At 38.9% G+C, this 17,323-nt stretch overlaps 1 protein-coding gene across 2 annotated transcripts; it reads right to left on the reverse strand.

Annotated features, from left to right (window-relative positions):
- Positions 1-9,348: 9,348 nt before the first annotated feature.
- GAR1 (GAR1 ribonucleoprotein) lies at positions 9,349-16,169 on the reverse strand. Of its 2 annotated transcripts, none has more exons than XM_061191156.1 (7): positions 16,109-16,169; positions 15,246-15,456; positions 13,592-13,746; positions 13,063-13,122; positions 11,629-11,767; positions 10,031-10,102; positions 9,349-9,671 (listed from the first exon to the last, which is right to left on the reverse strand). In XM_061191156.1, the coding sequence occupies exons 2-7, from the start codon at positions 15,442-15,444 to the stop codon at positions 9,658-9,660; spliced, it is 639 nt and encodes a 212-aa protein (XP_061047139.1). In that variant the 5' UTR covers positions 15,445-15,456; positions 16,109-16,169; the 3' UTR covers positions 9,349-9,657. The 2 variants fall into 2 exon arrangements, with proteins under 2 accessions (XP_061047139.1, XP_061047138.1); XM_061191155.1 differs by lacking the exon at positions 16,109-16,169 and adding an exon at positions 15,795-16,075.
- Between the last annotated feature and the right edge of the window lie 1,154 nt (positions 16,170-17,323).

The raw sequence follows: 17,323 nt of genomic DNA on the forward strand, positions 1-17,323 counted from the left end.
TTTGGAGGGAAGATATCAAGATAGCCTTCATAACGGGCCTTCAATATCTATGAAATGTTTCAAAAGCCACCTAGGGAAGAATTTTCAGAACCAATCATTTCCACTTAAAAGACCTCAAAGAAGGGCCTTTTCATAGAGGCCCTCCCTTAACAAATTTAATTGGGCTAAAGAGGAAAGGATTTTTAATTCCCAGAACAAGAGAAAAGCTTATTAGCAAAATAAAGAGAAATAACAAGCAACACACATTTTAACCAATTAGGGCATCAGCTTTATATCCAAGGAGATTATCAAGTGCACACATCACATTTAAACAATAAACAAACTCAGAAAATCAGATCAGGACCTGACTTAACTGATTTCTGCTGGAAATCAGTTTCAAAATTAAGAGCCAGCCTTAGTCCTCTAAAACTATTCAGATTAAGGTCCCTGTTTTCTGTTTGACCCTTTCAAGTTTTCCATTTCAATTCCTTTTGTTTTTTCCATAACAATTTAAATCATTAGAGATAAGTAAAGAAGTAATCTCCCCCATCCTTCCAAATTTTACTCCCCTAATGGTAATAATATTGTTCGGTGTATATTCTGCTTTTCTTTGCTTATAGAAACATATATTTATACAACTGTTTGAGGTTTCTTCCACGTTTTTTTCCATTCTTTTCAAAAAATGGGGAGCTATGTATATATAAAATCATTCTGTAATTTGTTTTCCCCTAAAGCCATACCATAAATTCCAGGTCAATAAAGCATGGATATAGCATGATCTACTTCACAATTCACCTCAGTTCATTTACCCTACACTTTGATATGCACAAGTAGTTAATCTGGTAATAATCATAGCATGCACCAGCAAGGTATCTAGATTCAATAATTCATCTTGTAAAGTACAGGGCAATTCTAATATTCTGGATTATCTTGTTATAACTCCAAAAGTGGGTAACATAAGTGGTTGACAATCTAATATGAACATTTATTGTTAGAATAATATATCCCTATACCTTTTTTCCTCATATTCTTTATGCCAGGTAATATTATAAAAATTTGATTCTTCTCAATAGTGAATTTCTAAACATCAGTAACTTTAGAGAAGTGCTAGATGCACCAAAGTTAACAGTGTAAGCATATAACAGAACCACTAGAGGGCTATATTTACCCACTTAATTTTATAAATCTTAGAATGGCACAGCAAGAAGGGACTGGATAATCCTTTTGCCTCAATTTTCAGTTATACACATACATAAACTGAAAAAGTTGAAATCAGGTTGGTCGATCTGTCCCAGATCCCATAGCTACTAGTACTCAAATTTTTATAAATGTAATAAAATATTCGGAAGGGTATCTATACTAGGAAAGTGAACCTCTTTAGTATTCCAATATCAAAATATTTTCAAATGACCCTAAAGCAATGAACATAATACCTAAGATAACCTCTCCCTTTTAAAAATCTATGGGTTGTTAGGTTTTAAGTCTTTCTCTTTTTTTTTTTTGCATTCACCATTCACTCAAAATTTTTTGAGTTTACTTTGGTTCATACTCCCTTCCTTTCCTGTAATGGATTATTCCTAGTTAGTTGTAGTACCCATTTAAATTTTCCAGAAATAATTATTTCTATTTATAAGAACTGAAGAGGAGAGATTGGTTCAAGATGGCGGAGTAGAAGGATGTGCGCTCACACCCTCTTGTGAAAGCACTGGAATCACAACTAACTGCTGAACGATCATTGACAGGAAGACACTGGAACTCACCAAAAAAGATACCCCACATCCAAAGACAAAGGAGAAGCCACAGTGAGATGGTAGGAGGGGCGCAATCACAATAAAATCAAATCCCATAACTGCTGGGTGGGTGACTCACAAACTGGAGAACACTTATACCACAGAAGTCCACCCGCTGGAGTGAAGGTTCTGAGCCCCACATCAGGCTTCCCAACCTGGGGGTCTTGCAACGGGAGGAGAAATTCCTAGAGAATTAGACTTTGAAGGCTAGTGGGATTTGACTGCAGGACTTCAAAAGGACTGGGGGAAACAGAGACTCCACTCTTGGAGGACACACACAAAGTAGTGTGCGCACTGGGACCCAGGGGAAGGAGCAGTGACCCCATAGGAGACTGAACCAGACCTACCTGCTAGTGTTGGAGGGTCTCCTGCAGAGGCGGGAGTGGCTGTGGCTCACCGTGGGGACAAGGACACTGGCAGCAGAAGTTCTGGGAAGAACTCCTTGGCGTGAGCCCTCCCAGAGTCCACCATTAGCCCCACCAAACAGCAGGGTAGGTTCCAGTGCTGGGTCGCCTCAGGCCAAACAACCAACAGGGAGGGAACCCAGCCCCACTCATCAGCAGAGAAGCATATTAAAGTTTTACTGAGCTCTGCATACCAGAGCAACACCCAGCTCTACCCACCACCAGTCCCTCCCATCAGGAAGCCTGCACAAGCCTCTTAGATAGCCTCATCCACCAGAGGGCAGAGAACAGAAGCAAGAACTACAATTCTGCACCCTGTGGAAGGAAAACCACATTCACAGAAAGATAGACAAAATGAAAAGGCAGAGGACTTTGTACGAGATGAAGGAACAAGATAAAACCCCAGAAAAACAACTAAATGAAGTGGAGATAGGCAACCTTCCAGAAAAAGAATTCAGAATAATGATAGTGAAGATGATCCAGGACCTCGGAAAAAGAATGGAGGCGAAGATCAAAAAGATGGAAGAAATGTTTAACAAAGACCTAGAAGAATTAAAGAACAAACACCTAGAAGAATTAAAGAACAAACAAACAGAGATGAACAATACAATAACTGAAATGAAAAATACACTAGAAGGAATCAATAGCAGAATAACTGAGGCAAAAGAACAGATAAGTGCCCTGGAAGACAGAATGGTGGAATTCACTGCCACAGAACAGAATAAAGAAAAAAGAATGAGAAGAAATGAAGACAGCCTAAGAGACCTCTGGGACAAGATTAACCACAACAACATTCACATTATAGGGGTCCCAGAAGAAGAAGAGAGAGAGAGAGGACCCGAGAAAATATTTGAAGAGATTATAGTTGAAAAATTCCCTAACATAGGAAAGGAAATAGCCACTCAAGTCCAGGAAGCGCAGAGAGTCCCATACAGGATAAACACAAGGAGAAACATGCTGAGACACACAGTAATCAAACTGACAAAAACTAAAGACAAAGAAAAATTACTGAAAGCAACAAGGGAAAAACGACAAATAACATATAAGGGAACTCCCATAAGGTTAACAGCTGATTTCTCAGCAGAAACTCTATAAGCCAGAAGGGAGTGGCATGATATATTTAAAGTGATGAAAGGGAAGAACCTACAACCAAGATTACTCTACCCAGCAAGGATCTCATTCAGATTCAACAGAGAAATCAAAAGTTTTACAGACAAGCAAAAGCTAAGAGAATTCAGCACCAACAAACCAGCTCCACAAATGCTAAAGGAACTTCTCTAAGTGGGAAACACAAGAGAAGAAAAGGACCTACAAAAACAAACCCATAACAATTAAGAAAATGGTCATAGGAACATACATATTGATAATTACCTTAAACGTGAATGGATTAAATGCTCCAACCAAAAGACACAGGTTTGCTGAATGGATACAAAAATAAGACCCATATATATGCTGTCTTCAAGAGACCCACTTCAGACCTAGAGACACATACAGACTGAAAGTGAGGGGATGGAAAAAGATACTCCATGCAAATGGAAATCAAAAGAAAGCTGGAGTAGCAATACTCATATCAGATAAAATAGACTTTAAAATAAAGAATGTTACAAGAGACAAGGAAGGACACAATGATCAAGGGATCAATCCAAGAAGAAGATATAACAACTGTAAATATATATGCACCCAACATAGGAGCACCTCAATACATAAGGCAACTGCTAACAGCTATAAAAGAGAAAGTCGACAGTAACACAATAATAGTGGGGGACTTTAACACCTCATTTACACCAACAGACAGATCATCCAAAATGAAAATAAATAAGGAAACAGAAGCTTTAAATGACACAATAGACCAGATAGATTTAATTGATATTTATAGGACATTCCATCCAAAAACAGCAGATTACACTTTCTTCTCAAGTGCACACGGAACATTCTCCAGGAGAGATCACATCTTGGGTCACAAATCAAGCCTCGGTAAATTTAAGAAAACTGAAATCATATCAAGTATCTTTTCCGACCACAACGCTATGAGATTAGAAATCAATAACTGGGAGAAAAAATGTAAAAAACACAAACACATGGAGGCTGAACAATACGCTACTAAATAACCAAGAGATCACTGAAGAAATCAAAGAGGAAATCAAAAAACACCTAGATACAGATTACAATGAAACACAACGATCCAAAACCTATGGGATGCAGCAAAAGCCGTTCTAAGAGGGAAGTTTACAGCTATACAAGCCTACCTCAAGAAACAAGAAAAATCTCAAATAAACAATCTAACCTTATGCCTAAAGGAACTAGAGAAAGAAGAACAAACAAAACCCAAAGTTAGAAGGAAAGAAATCATAAAGATCAGAGCAGAAATAAATGAAATAGAAACAAAGAAAACAATAGCAAAGATCAATAAAACTAAAAGCTGGTTCTTTGAGAAGATAAACAAAATTGATAAACCATTAGCCAGACCCATCAAAGAAAAGAGGGAGAGGACTCAAATCAATAAAATTAGAAATGAAACAGGAGAAGTTACAACAGACACCGCAGAAATACAAAGCATCCTAAGAGACTACTACAAGCAACTCTATGCCAATAAAATGGACAACCTGGAAGAAATGGACAAATTCTTAGAAAGGTATAACCTTCCAAGACTGAACCAGGAAGAAACAGAAAATATGAACAGACCAATCACAAGTAATGAAATTGAAACTGTGATTAAAAATCTTCCAACAAACAGAAGTCCAGGACCAGATGGCTTCACAGGCAAATTCTATCAAACATTTAGAGAAGAGCTAACACCCATCCTTCTCAAACTCTTCCAAAAAATTGCAGAGGAAGGAACACTCCCAAACTCATTCTATGAGGCCACCATCACCCTGATACCAAAACCAGACAAAGATACTACTAAAAAGGAAAATTACAGACCAATTATCACTGATGAATATAGATGCAAATATCCTCAACAAAATACTAGCAAACAGAATCCAACAACACATTAAAAGGATCATACACCATGATCAAGTGGGATTTATCCCAGGGATGCAAGGATTCTTCAATATACGCAAATCAATATGGTGTATCAATATGATACACCATATTAACAAATTGAAGAATAAAACCCACATGATCATCTCAATAGATGCAGAAAAAGCTTTTGACAAAATTCAACACCCATTTATGATAAAAACTCTCCAGAAAGTGGGCATAGAGGGAACCTACCTCAACATAATAAAGGCCGTATACAACAAACCCACAGCAAACATCATTCTCAATGGTGAAAAACTGAAAGCATTTCCTCTAAGATCAGGAACAAGACAAGTATGTCCACTCTCGCCACTATTGTTCAACATAGTTTTGGAAGTCCTAGCCATGGCAATCAGAGAAGAAAAAGAAAGAAAAGAAATACAAATTGGAAAAGAAGAAGTGAAACTGTCACTGTTTGCTGATGACATGATACTATACATAGAGAATCCTAAAGATGCCACCAGAAAACTACTAGAGCTAATCAATGAATCTGGTAAAGTAGCAGGATACAAAATTAATGCACAGAAATCTCTTGCATTCCTATACACTAATGATGAAAAATCTGAAAGAGAAATTAAGGAAACACTTCCATTTACCATTGCAACAAAAAGAATAAAATACCTAGGAATAAACCTACTTAGGGAGACAAAAGACCTGTATGCAGAAAACTATAAGACACTGAGGAAAGAAATTAAAGATGATACCAACAGATGGAGAGATATACCATGTTCCTGGAATGGAAGAATCAATACTGTGAAGATGACTATACTACCCAAAGCAATCTACAGATTCAATGCAATCCCTATCAAATTACCAACAGCATTTTTTTACAGAACTATAACAAAAAATCTTAAAATTTGTATGGAGACACAAAAGACCCCAAATAGCCAAAGCAGTCTTGAGGGAAAAAAACGGAGCTGGAGGAATCAGAGTCCCTGACTTCAGACTATATTACAAAGCTGCAATAATCAAGACAATATGGTACCGGCACAAAAACAGAAATATAGATCAATGGAACAGGATAGAAAGCCCAGAGATAAACCCATGCACCTATGGTCAACTAATCTATGACAAAGGAGGCAAGGATATACAATGGAGAAAAGACAGTCTCTTCAATACGTGGTGCTGGGAAAACTGGACAGCTACGTGTAAAAGAATGAAATTAGAACACTCGCTAACACCATACACAAAAAAAAACTCAAAATGGGTTAGAGACCTACATGTAAGACCGGACACTACAAAACTCTTAGAGAAAAACATAGGAAGAACACTCTGACATAAATCACAGCAAGATCTTTTTTGATCCACCTCCTAGAGTAATGGAAATAAAAACAAAAATAAACAAATGGGACCTAATGAAACTTAAAAGCTTTTGCAAAGCAAAGGAAACTACAAACAAGATGAAAAGGCAACCCACAGAATGGGAGGAAATATTTGCAAATGAATCAACGGACATTAAAGGATTAATCTCCAAAATATATAAACAGCTCATGCAGCTCAATATTAAAGAAACAAACAACCCAATCCAAACATGGGCAGAAGACCTAAATAGACATTTCTCCAAAGAAGACATACAGATGGCCAAGAAGCACATGAAAAGCTGCTCAACATCACTAATTATTAGAGAAATGCAAATCAAAACTACAATGAGGTATCATCTCACACCAGTTAGAATGGGCATCATCAGAAAATCTACAGACAACAAATGCTGGAGAGGTGTGGAGAAAAGGGAACCCCCCTCTTGCACTGTTGGTGGGAATGTAAAATGATAAAGCCACTATGAGAACAGTATGGAGGTTCCTTAAAAAATTAAAAATATAATTACCATATGACCCAGCAATCCCACTACTGGACATATACCCAGAGAAAACCATAATTGAAAAAGACACATGCACCCCAATGTTCATTGCAGCACTATTTACAATAGCCAGGTCATGGAAGCAACCTAAATGCCCATCGACAGATGAATGGATAAAGAAGATGTGCTACATATATACAATGGAATATTACTCGGCCATAAAAATGAACGAAATTGGGTCATTTGTAGAGACGTGGATGGATCTGGAGACTGTCATACAGAGTGAAGTCAGAAAAACAAATATCATATATTAATGCATATATGTGGAACCTAGAAAAATGGTACAGATGAACCGGTTTGCAGGGCAGAAATAGAGACACAGATGAAGAGAAAAAACATATGGACACCAAGGGGGGAAAGCGGCAGTGGGGGTGGTGGTGGTGGGATGAATTGGGAGATTGGGATTGACATATATACACTAATATTTATAAAATAGATAACTAATAAGAACCTGCTGTATAAAAAATGAATAAAATTCAAAAATTCAAAAAAAAAAAGAACTGAAGAAAAAATAATTCCAAAAATGGCCAGCTCTTTGCTGTAGCTACAAGTTTTACAGATTATGAGTGTGGTAGATGCATTCAACGTACTTTTTAATGCTTCCTTCATGAGTGATATGGAAAAGCTATATTGGGATGAGGGTTAGAATACTAAGAAATATAATTATAAGTATGTCAAGTTTACACAGCTCATGATTCTTCAATTTTATAAACCTTAACTGGCCTAAAGTCAGTCCTCCTTTCATAACTCCTCCCAAATTTTCAGGAATGCCAGGAAATATTGCTTGTATTCCACTAAATCTTTTCAGTGCTATGGTAACAAGTACATTTTAGCATGATGCAAGCAGTCAGAATGTTATTTGGTTAACAACTCAAAAGATTTAATATGTGAATAATCATCAAAGTATCTTTTACAGTGGAGTTCAGTGATACCACAGTACCAAATGCATTAATGTTAGGCTCCCTAAACATATGAACTCGATTCAAAACCAAATACCCTGGGGAACTTCCCTGGCAGTCCAGGGGGCATGGGTTCAATCCCTGGTCAGGGAACTAAGATCCCACATGCCACGTGGTGTGGCCAAAAAAAAAAAAACAACTAAATGCCCCAAAGGAAACCCAGGAAGAACTACTATAAGGAAGAAAAGAGAAAAATAGAGTTTAAAGATAGCTAATGACCAAAAGATATACCTAAGGTAAAAGATGAAATCTCAAGTGATCTGTCTACCAACATTACTACCATCAGCCAGTTTAGACTTTTAAATGTTAAAAAAAAGCGTAGGAATTTGCACTATTATTTGTCCTTGGGACAATACCAAGGACAAATAATTGCTTGCTATGTCTTTTACAGACCAAGAGTAAAAAACCCTGGCCCTAACTCTCACTGAAAGTTTCAACCCAAGTATTCTAAATCAAACAGTCTCCTTTCCCAAGTTGTAAAAGCATAACCGCTTCTTCCTGTGAAAAATTTTCAGCATATTTGTTCATCATATATACTTATGGCTTACATATTTATTCATCCTGCTGCAATTCCATTAATCAAAAAAGTCACGTAAAACCCAAAATACTGATTTAGGCAGTATTAGGTAAAACATGCTAGAAAACTTAAAAGATATGGCAATCCCACTCCTTCTGAGAATGAACACATGTGAGGGGGGAAAATCAGTGGCAGGGGAAATTATCCTATATCACAGTATTCTAACTTGCTATCATGGTTACGTCTTGATACTACAATAGCAGTAAGGACCAAAACCAATTTCATTTGTAATGTCCCTACCCAGGAATCTGAACGTGTAGCAGGCAATCAAATATTCATTTATGGTCAGTAACATCTTAAACCTTGAGTCCCTTAAAAAAAGGAAAATAAAAACATTCAGTAAAACTTTCAACATTCCATCTATGTTGAATGAAAAAAATTAAACATTTCTTAAGAAATGTCATCAACTTCTAGTTCTCAACTTGAACAGAGCTGTTCCATCTTTAATAGATTCATAACCAATACTAAAATTTTCTAATCAATTACTAATTACAATTAGAGAAGCTGCCTTACTAACTTTGATTTATGTACTAACACACAAAAGGGAAAATACAATAAAGTGTGCTGATGTTCTCATATACAAAAGGCAAACATTTTGAAAGGGAGTGTTAATTTATAGAGAATGTTGAAGTACTGCTCTACTAGCCTATTTTTTTAAAAGATCAGTTATATATGCAAACACCTTTTTTTCTACCTTAAATCTACTGGGTTGTCCCTTTTAACTCAAAAATAGCTCTGGTTTAATAAACACAGCTCTAAATAACTTAAAGGAATAAAAACACTTTATTTTAAAAATTCAAATACGCTTCAGATGAAAGCTGCCCCTTTCCTGACCACCCACAAGTTCCAAGCATTGTACAAAACATTAAACACTTGTTCATACTCTTTTAGAGCAAAATTGCCTGTTCTGCCACACTCGTTTTTGCATGACGTTGACATTTTAGCTCCACTGTCATAAAATGACCAGTTCTTCAAGATTTGATCAAGAAACGAGTTTCTGATCCATAGATGTAGATCATGAGGTTAATGCCGAAGTCAACTGGTGAAGTTTCTCTGTCAACTGTTACACTTAATGTCCTCTTCCTGATTAAGAGAAAACGAAAGTATTAAGGGTACAGAAAAATGAATATTTAATAATACTATTACCCAAAACTCAAGTTTAAAATCAGCATTAGTTCTTGTAAGGTTTAGCAAAAGTATTTTACCAAATTTAACTGTCATTTGTATTACACTTTTTTGTTTTTCAAATTAATAATACAGCAAAGTAAAGTAGAAGTAGGTGAAAAAATTCAAAGGGAAAAGTGATATAAAATGAAACTATCTATTAGGCTAAAGCAAAGAACACCATTGTGTTCTATGTACTTGCTGGCAAACAGAAATAAAAGTTGGTAGACATTACCATTTCTAGAAATTCAGTCATTTAAAGTTTTTTTTCCACTCACCTCTAAAACCACCACCCCCTCTTCCTCCTCTGAAACCTCCACCTCCACTTCCTCTTCCACCTCTAAAACCACCTAAAAATAAAGGAAACATTCATTAACCGTAACCTATCATATTTTGATAAGCCTGTAAATATCAATATAATTCTTGCAGTTGTAATGAAAATATATTCACATATTTTACCTTACAGAATTTTTTAAGATAAAAATGGAGAAACTGTCCAGCAGCAGGCTAAAATCCTAGGTTACAACTTTTTAAACAAGGTTTCTGTTTTAATAAATTAGAAAAGCTTGTTACTTAAAAGGTCAATTTAGTCCTACCATTAAGTTCATGAGTACCTCAACTTTTGCTTATTATATATACTTTTTAAATTGTTTTTACCCTAAGAACAAAGGGTAGCAGGTATGGGTGGTTTGGCTCTGGGGATACTACCATAAGTACAATGTTTAAGGTCAATGGAGCTGCAAACAGATCAACACTGATGGTCACATGCTGATGAGCCTTGAAATTTAAAATTTTTAAAGCATTTTTTTCTATTATCCAACACGTTTGGCTTCCTGTTGCAGTCCCTATTTTTACTCATTTTGGGGGCTAACTTTGTAAAGAATGATGAAATATAAAAAGAGAAATTATAAAATGAGGAAACAAACACTTACTTCCAAAATACTGATATAAAAAAATTAAGATTTTAAGAAAATATAGTTGCGAATGCTTTAAAATGTCGTATATGAGACTGAATATAAAATGGAAATGAGGGGCTCTCCATTCATCAAATTCTTAAAGGGGTACTCCCAAAAATACTTAAAGATATATGTTAATATCTCTTAAGAGATTATCTCCAAGCTATCGGGACGCCAAAAAGGTACATTTAAGGAGTGAAGTGATAATTACATTGAGAGGCAAAAGTGAAAACAGAATTCTCTCTTTTCTGATCCTGTACCAGAAGCTGTCCAATCCCACTGTGCAGCTCCTCTTCCTTATCTCTTTGGCTCTGCCCATCACCCAGTGACCCACCCACCACACCATCTGCAGATCTAAGCATAGCCAATGCTGTATCCCACCTCATCCCCAGCTCTGCTCATTATCCAGCTGCCCACAATGATGAATGTACCCAAGCTGTGGGGAAATACATATGTCAAAATACTGAAATCAAAGCAATGAACTTACTGTAATAGTCTTTGGCATGACATCAGAAGATATGGGTTTTATTTCTGAGCTGCCAATTGTTTGATTAGAGCAAATTAACTTTTGTAAGCCTGCATTTCCTCATCCATAAAAAAAGGATATCACCTACCTTCACAAGGTTTTGCTAAATATTAAAAGAATATACTTGGATGTTAAAAGAATATATGACCAGCTCTTGGCATATAATCACCACTCAATGATATTAACTAAAAATTTAAAATTCAATTAAGATAATACTATACTTTACAGAAACTAAGCATTATTACTATGGTAATGTGCCAAGATTGGAAGCAGCTTTATTTAAAAAGATAAATAACCATAAGGGAGGTCCGCCTCTATACAAAACTAAATTGTGCTATAAAAGTTGGCTGCGGCTTTGAAATCTCATTAGAAATCTCCCCCGCAGGTAACTTACCACCCCTAGCACCTCTGCCACCTCCGCCTCTTCCTCCTCCTCGACCTCCCCTGCCACCGCCTCGTGGAGGCCCCTTCTCACCCGGAGGTCGAGGCAGAAACCTCTGCAACGGCAGCAGCTTATATGGGTCTATGTAAAACTGGAAGTATAACAGAAATAATTAGTGTGATGTGCTTCACACTCATTATGTCCAAAACTGAATTCATTATCTTCCCCTAATTCCCTTCTTCTCCAGTATTGCCCATTTCAGTGAATGGTGACACCATCCACAAAGCTGTTGCAATCAGACATCTGAAAGATGGTGATATTTTTTATTTCAACTTCAACAGCTAACCAATTACCAAGACCTATCGATTCTACTTCCTGTATCTCTCATAAAACCATCCACTTTTCTCCATTTCCACTCTTTCAGGACTAAAGCAACAGCACCCAACCTGGCCCCTTCACACACAGTACTGACCTCTTTCCAGGGTGCTCTTTTATTTTTCTAGCACTCTCTTTTAAGTATAAATTTAACCGTATATATCCTGATAGTTAAAAACAAAATGAAGACTAAAGTCTAAATTCTTTCCCATGACCTGAAGGCCTTAAGTAATCTAGCCCCTGCCTACCTTGCGAGTCATTACTTCACAACTTTCCCCACCCCTCCTAAATGTTGTGTCCAAGCTCTACCTCTGCCTGTTTCAGATCCTTGAGGTGGCTTTACTGTCAGACTTGCACATGCTGTTTTCCTTACTTGAAATGCACTTCCTCCTCCTCTGTGACTAGAGCAGTGGTTCCCGAGTGCTAGCCTAAACTTCATCAAAATCAGCCAGAAGTTTCCTTTTAAAAACTGAATCCTCGTCCCTACCTAACACCTACTTGGTCAAACTTCTAGGAGTGGGACCTAGAAATACATCTTCTTAAAAGCTCCCCCAGGTAATTCTGACGTGCAACCAGGTTTGGGAGTCACCTGTGGTCAACTTTCAGGTCTCCGCTTCAAACTCACATTCTCAGAAAGCCAATGCACTAAATTTGGTCTCACTACTAACATTCTCATACCAACATGTATTACTTCTTTACAGCATATATCATAATGTTATTGAAATATCTGTGAACTCATTTAATATCTGATTTCTCCCAAATAATATAAGCTTTATAATTTAACATTATACTTAGATGAAAGCTTTTCTATAAAATTTGTACATAAAATAAAAAATGTACTCCAGCAGTTACAGAATTGCTAATATGACCACAGATTACTTTCTGAAAACCTGAATTAAACACACTACTTTTAAAGATTAGTAAGTTCAATGTCTAAAGTACAGAACATCTCATTTTAAGAGCTTCACTAGTGATACACTGGGGAAGTCTCAAGTGCCTTAAGTAAAACTGTCCTAAGGTAGGTCATTCGTTTATAAAACCAAGGATCTAGGTATCATGAACTTGACTCACCTTCTGCAGTTTTTTAAAGGAAGATGCCTTCATGTTCTCTGACAATTTAACTGAAAAATACTATTAATTTTATTAAGGAATAAGCAATTAATATCAAAGATAATCTTCTGAATTCACATATAATTTTTAAAATAACAAGGTTAGAATATACAGGAATATTTAGGAAAAGTAAGAAATGAGTTTCCAAACAGAAGTGAAATTTTAATTTTGGTTTTGAAACTTCCAATTCCACCATCCAATTGCAGTGGCATCATCATATCCAAAGCGAAGTACCTCAACCCTGTGGCACTGATCCAAGTGGCAATCATTTCTAAAACCTTCCAAAAAGGAAGTCACCCTTATAAGGCCTATCTTTTCAATATATGTGAAAATACATCCCCCCTCTTGATTCTCCTTTATGGTCCAATCTTAGCAATACTCCATCCACTTTAATGAAGCAGGAAGTTTAGTTTAATCAATACTTAACCCCAGAAAAAACAAACAGTAACCTTTTAATGAGATAGCTACATCCTCCAATTAAAAAGGATACAAAATCTCTAAGTTGTCCAAATATTTCATCCACTTTTCCAATTTGTTCTTTGTTTTCTAAATAAACTGGAGCATTGAAATAAGGCACCTTATTTTCATCTGTGGTACATTTACAAACTATGTCATCCTCACAGGGGTGCAGGAACTCTCCTAATACTGAAATAGGACATGAAAATGTTAAAATATAAAACAATTTCAAATGATATTGACCAACCTCTTCTGGAAGCTTTCCTCTTGGCTGCCTGGAATTTCACCATATCTGTTCTGAGGCAGAAAAGCCCTCCTGGGTTAGTATACCAACTCCACAAAATACTAGCTATGTGACCTGGGGTACGGGTCTCACATTCTCTGTGCTTCAGTGTCTTCATCTTTAATGTAGGGCTAACAACAGTACTGACACCTAACATATAGTATTGTGAAGATTAAGTGCAATAATAAATGTCAAGTGCTTAGAAAATGCCTGGCATACTGAGACCACTCAATCTACAATAGCAGTTATTTTACTATAATAACTATTATTATTTGATTAAACAACACTATGCTTCATTCTATTGTCTCTTCCTTCTCCCCATCCCTAACTCTAAGTCAGTCTTTGTTGTTCTCTGGCCCTTTCTTTTTTTCTCCCCTTTCCTAAGTTCCTACTACCACCTCTTCACCAATGACCCTTCGATCTTTTCCAAGGAAGTCTGGAATCTCAAAATAACTACCTATATATCTGACTTACAGTCACCCCAAACTAAAATACTCATCATATTCCTGCAAAACCGACTCTCAATTCCTATCACCAAGCTCAAAACCTGGAGCCTTTTATTCCTAGTATTAGCCAAGTTCTACTGAGTCTGTTTGCATTGAAATATCTCTCCCATCGAACCCTTCTTTTTTTCCTCACTTTCACCTTGCTCTGATGTGTCATGCATTGGACCGTTATGGGGCTAGGACCTTTGACTCTAGCCATTGACCTCTTCAAACCATTTTGCATACTGATCCATCCTACTCTTTACATTAGACTCTGTTCATCCTTTCTCTTCTTTGATGTAGGCTTCTACTGTCAAATCTCTCACTTTCCATGACTTCCATTCTACCTCTTTGATAATTACTCCAAAACTCCTCTAATTAGGCCTTTTTCTTGACTCCCCCCCGGAGTTTCCCTTCTGAGCAAGTTTTTTTACTCACTTCACTTAGTTATGAGTAGCAATTAAAAGCATGGGCTTTGGAGTCAGGAAACTTGGCTTTGTATCTCAAATACATCACTTACTGATCACTTATCACTATGACCCTAGCAAAGAAACTTAACGCTGAATCATAGTTTTCTTATCTGTAAAATGGGGACGGTAGGGGTAAACGCACAATATTACGTAGTTGTATCTCCCTTTCAGCCCAAACCCAAGTTCCATCTCCACGATGCATTCTAAGTGTCCTTCAGCTTTCTTATCTCCCCCTTACTTCGACAGCACGATTATACGTCACTTCACAGCCTCTCCGTAGGCTTGACTCCCCAGTCAAGCAGCAACCTCCGTAGGAGAGAGAGCTGCTGGATCTATCTTTCAGCACCCGACTCCTAGTCAAACTTACTAATAACACAAACCCACAACCTCCGTCCCCCGACCCCACTCCACCCTCGCCCCCTGGTGGGCCAAGCTTTGAAGCCTACTTACAAACTACTTGCTCTGGAGGTCCTTGGTCCTGGCCTTTGTTAAAACCTCCGCGGCCGCCCCCTCGTCCAAATCCTCCTCTGCCGCCGCCTCTGAAATTGCCGCCGCCTCCACCTCGGAAGTGGTGGTTGCTGCTGCCGCCGCCGCGACCGAAGCCGCCACCTCGATTAAAGCCCCCGCGACCTCTGCCTCGAAAAGACATGCTCGCTCCCACCTTGTTAGAAAAACAGGGCGTGCCTTTCAGTCACTGTGGCCTCTGGGGGCACCACCAAACCCCTCTGAGCCTCAGTCAGAAACCATAAAAGTGGACAACAATAATAATAGCAACCCTGCCACCTCACCCATGGCCAGGCGGCCAGCGACGAGCCCGAAGGGGGAGCGTCACCTCCCCATAGCCCAGTGAGCCCCGACCAACCACTCACCAGCCCCGTCACCCCCGGTGAGTACTTCCTCCCCCAGCTGGCAGCAAGGTCCTCAGCCGCATTCCCCCCTCCCTCCGCTGGGTTCCACCTCCAGCATCCTCAGACCGCCCGGCCCCCTCCCGCCACTCACCGGCGCCACGTGCACCTCAGGCCCGGAGGCTCACACCCTCAGGCCCGGAGGCTCACACCCTCCCGCCCGGTACTTCCGCCGCACACGAGCCTCTTCGGCCACTGTACCGGCACAAAACGGAGGTGGGGAGGGAACCAACTAGAAACTCGAATAACTGGTTCAGAAAGCCAGCCAGTCACCCGCGGAATCAGGGACGCTGTCACCTGCACGAAAAAGCCTTCAGCGACGGAAGGGTATCAATACTACCTAACGTCAACCGCTACTTTACGACAGTTAGGTCTATTTGCCTACGGAGAGCGGAGGAAATGACGTACAATAGCGGCGTCCTTTGCAGCGTGACGTTTCAGGAAGTGCCGCCCCGCGGCGTTGCCCTTGGCGATGGCTGGCGTCAGGGACCGCCCCTCTCCCAGCGGCTCGGCTGTTCCTGGAGGCAGCTGAGTGGCTGTGCACCCTGTCCTCTCAGGCTGCGCTGCAGTCCCCTCGCTCGTCAGTTGGCTGCGGCTCCAGCAACTGTGCTGCCCGCGGCTCTGAGGACGTTTGAGCCGCGCTCTGCCGGGTGGTGGATCTGGCCGCGTCGGAACTTAGTGGAAGGGCTTGTCTGCGTTCTTTCGAGTCGCTTGTTTCTTCCGGATCTTTCGAAGTACGCACGATTGTGGGCAGTGCTGCGCCCGTCGTTTTGTAGTATGGTTTCACGAAAGGAAGAAGAAAAAGTGTGTGTGCCTGTGTGTGTGTGTGTGTGTGTGTGTGTGTGTGTGTGTCCTTTTAAAGAAACTGTTACCTGACAGAAAGCCAGACCATATTTTTGTCTTTTGTACCAGATAGTTTATTCCTTTGTCAAGTACGTTTTCAGACCCGCAGGACACTGTCTATACTACAAGCCCCTCTCCCCTTCTGTCTTTAAGTCCTTGATATTTGACTTCAACTTCCGCTAAGACTTCTCTCCCAAAGAATAGCGTTAGCGCTTCTATTTGTTAAATTTGGTTGGTCTCTTTTCACTCGAATCTTCTGAGACCTTACCTTGATATTTAACGCAGTCAACCGCCGCTTTGAAAGAGGGTGGGGATTGGTACCTTTTTTAGAGGGTTATTTTCATATTGGAAGAACTTCGTAAACTTAACTATGGAAATATTAGGAATCACAGTATGTCTTCTACTCTAAAGTGTAAGCTTCTTGAAAAAGCATCAGTCATATAGAAAAAAAAATTTTTGGTAAATGAATTTTTATTCAGATTTGATACTTTAAATTCTATACACCATACAGAGGTAGAATTATTCATAACTGCCCTGCTCTATTTTACTCTGTTTACATTCAATGTTTTATCTCCATTTGGTGTCCCAGTATTATCCTCAACTCAGTGTGATGAAACCATTGAACTTTTATGGGACCTTCAAGATTACGTGGTGCCCCTTTATCTTACATGTAAGGAACTGACAGAGAAGCAAAGTAACTTCCCCAGCTAGTTAGAGGGACAAAGTGGAACCAGGGATTCTCACAGCCCTCAGTCCTTTGCTGTACCACCACCCCCAGTC

This window comes from Eubalaena glacialis, chromosome 5 (genome assembly GCF_028564815.1).
Source record: "Eubalaena glacialis isolate mEubGla1 chromosome 5, mEubGla1.1.hap2.+ XY, whole genome shotgun sequence".
Classification (NCBI taxonomy): domain Eukaryota; kingdom Metazoa; phylum Chordata; class Mammalia; order Artiodactyla; family Balaenidae; genus Eubalaena; species Eubalaena glacialis.

Bases quoted from the DNA above. Each gene is read 5' to 3' on its own strand.
- GAR1 (XM_061191156.1), bottom strand. From the start codon at position 15,444: ATGTCTTTTCGAGGCAGAGGTCGCGGGGGCTTTAATCGAGGTGGCGGC. The intron at 11,768-13,062 runs GTGAGTCAAGTT...TTATACTTCCAG, and splicing joins CCTTTAAAAAACTGCAGAAG to TTTTACATAGACCCATATAA. The intron at 10,103-11,628 runs GTAAGTTACCTG...CTTTATTTTTAG, and splicing joins TGGCAGAGGTGCTAGGGGTG to GTGGTTTTAGAGGTGGAAGA.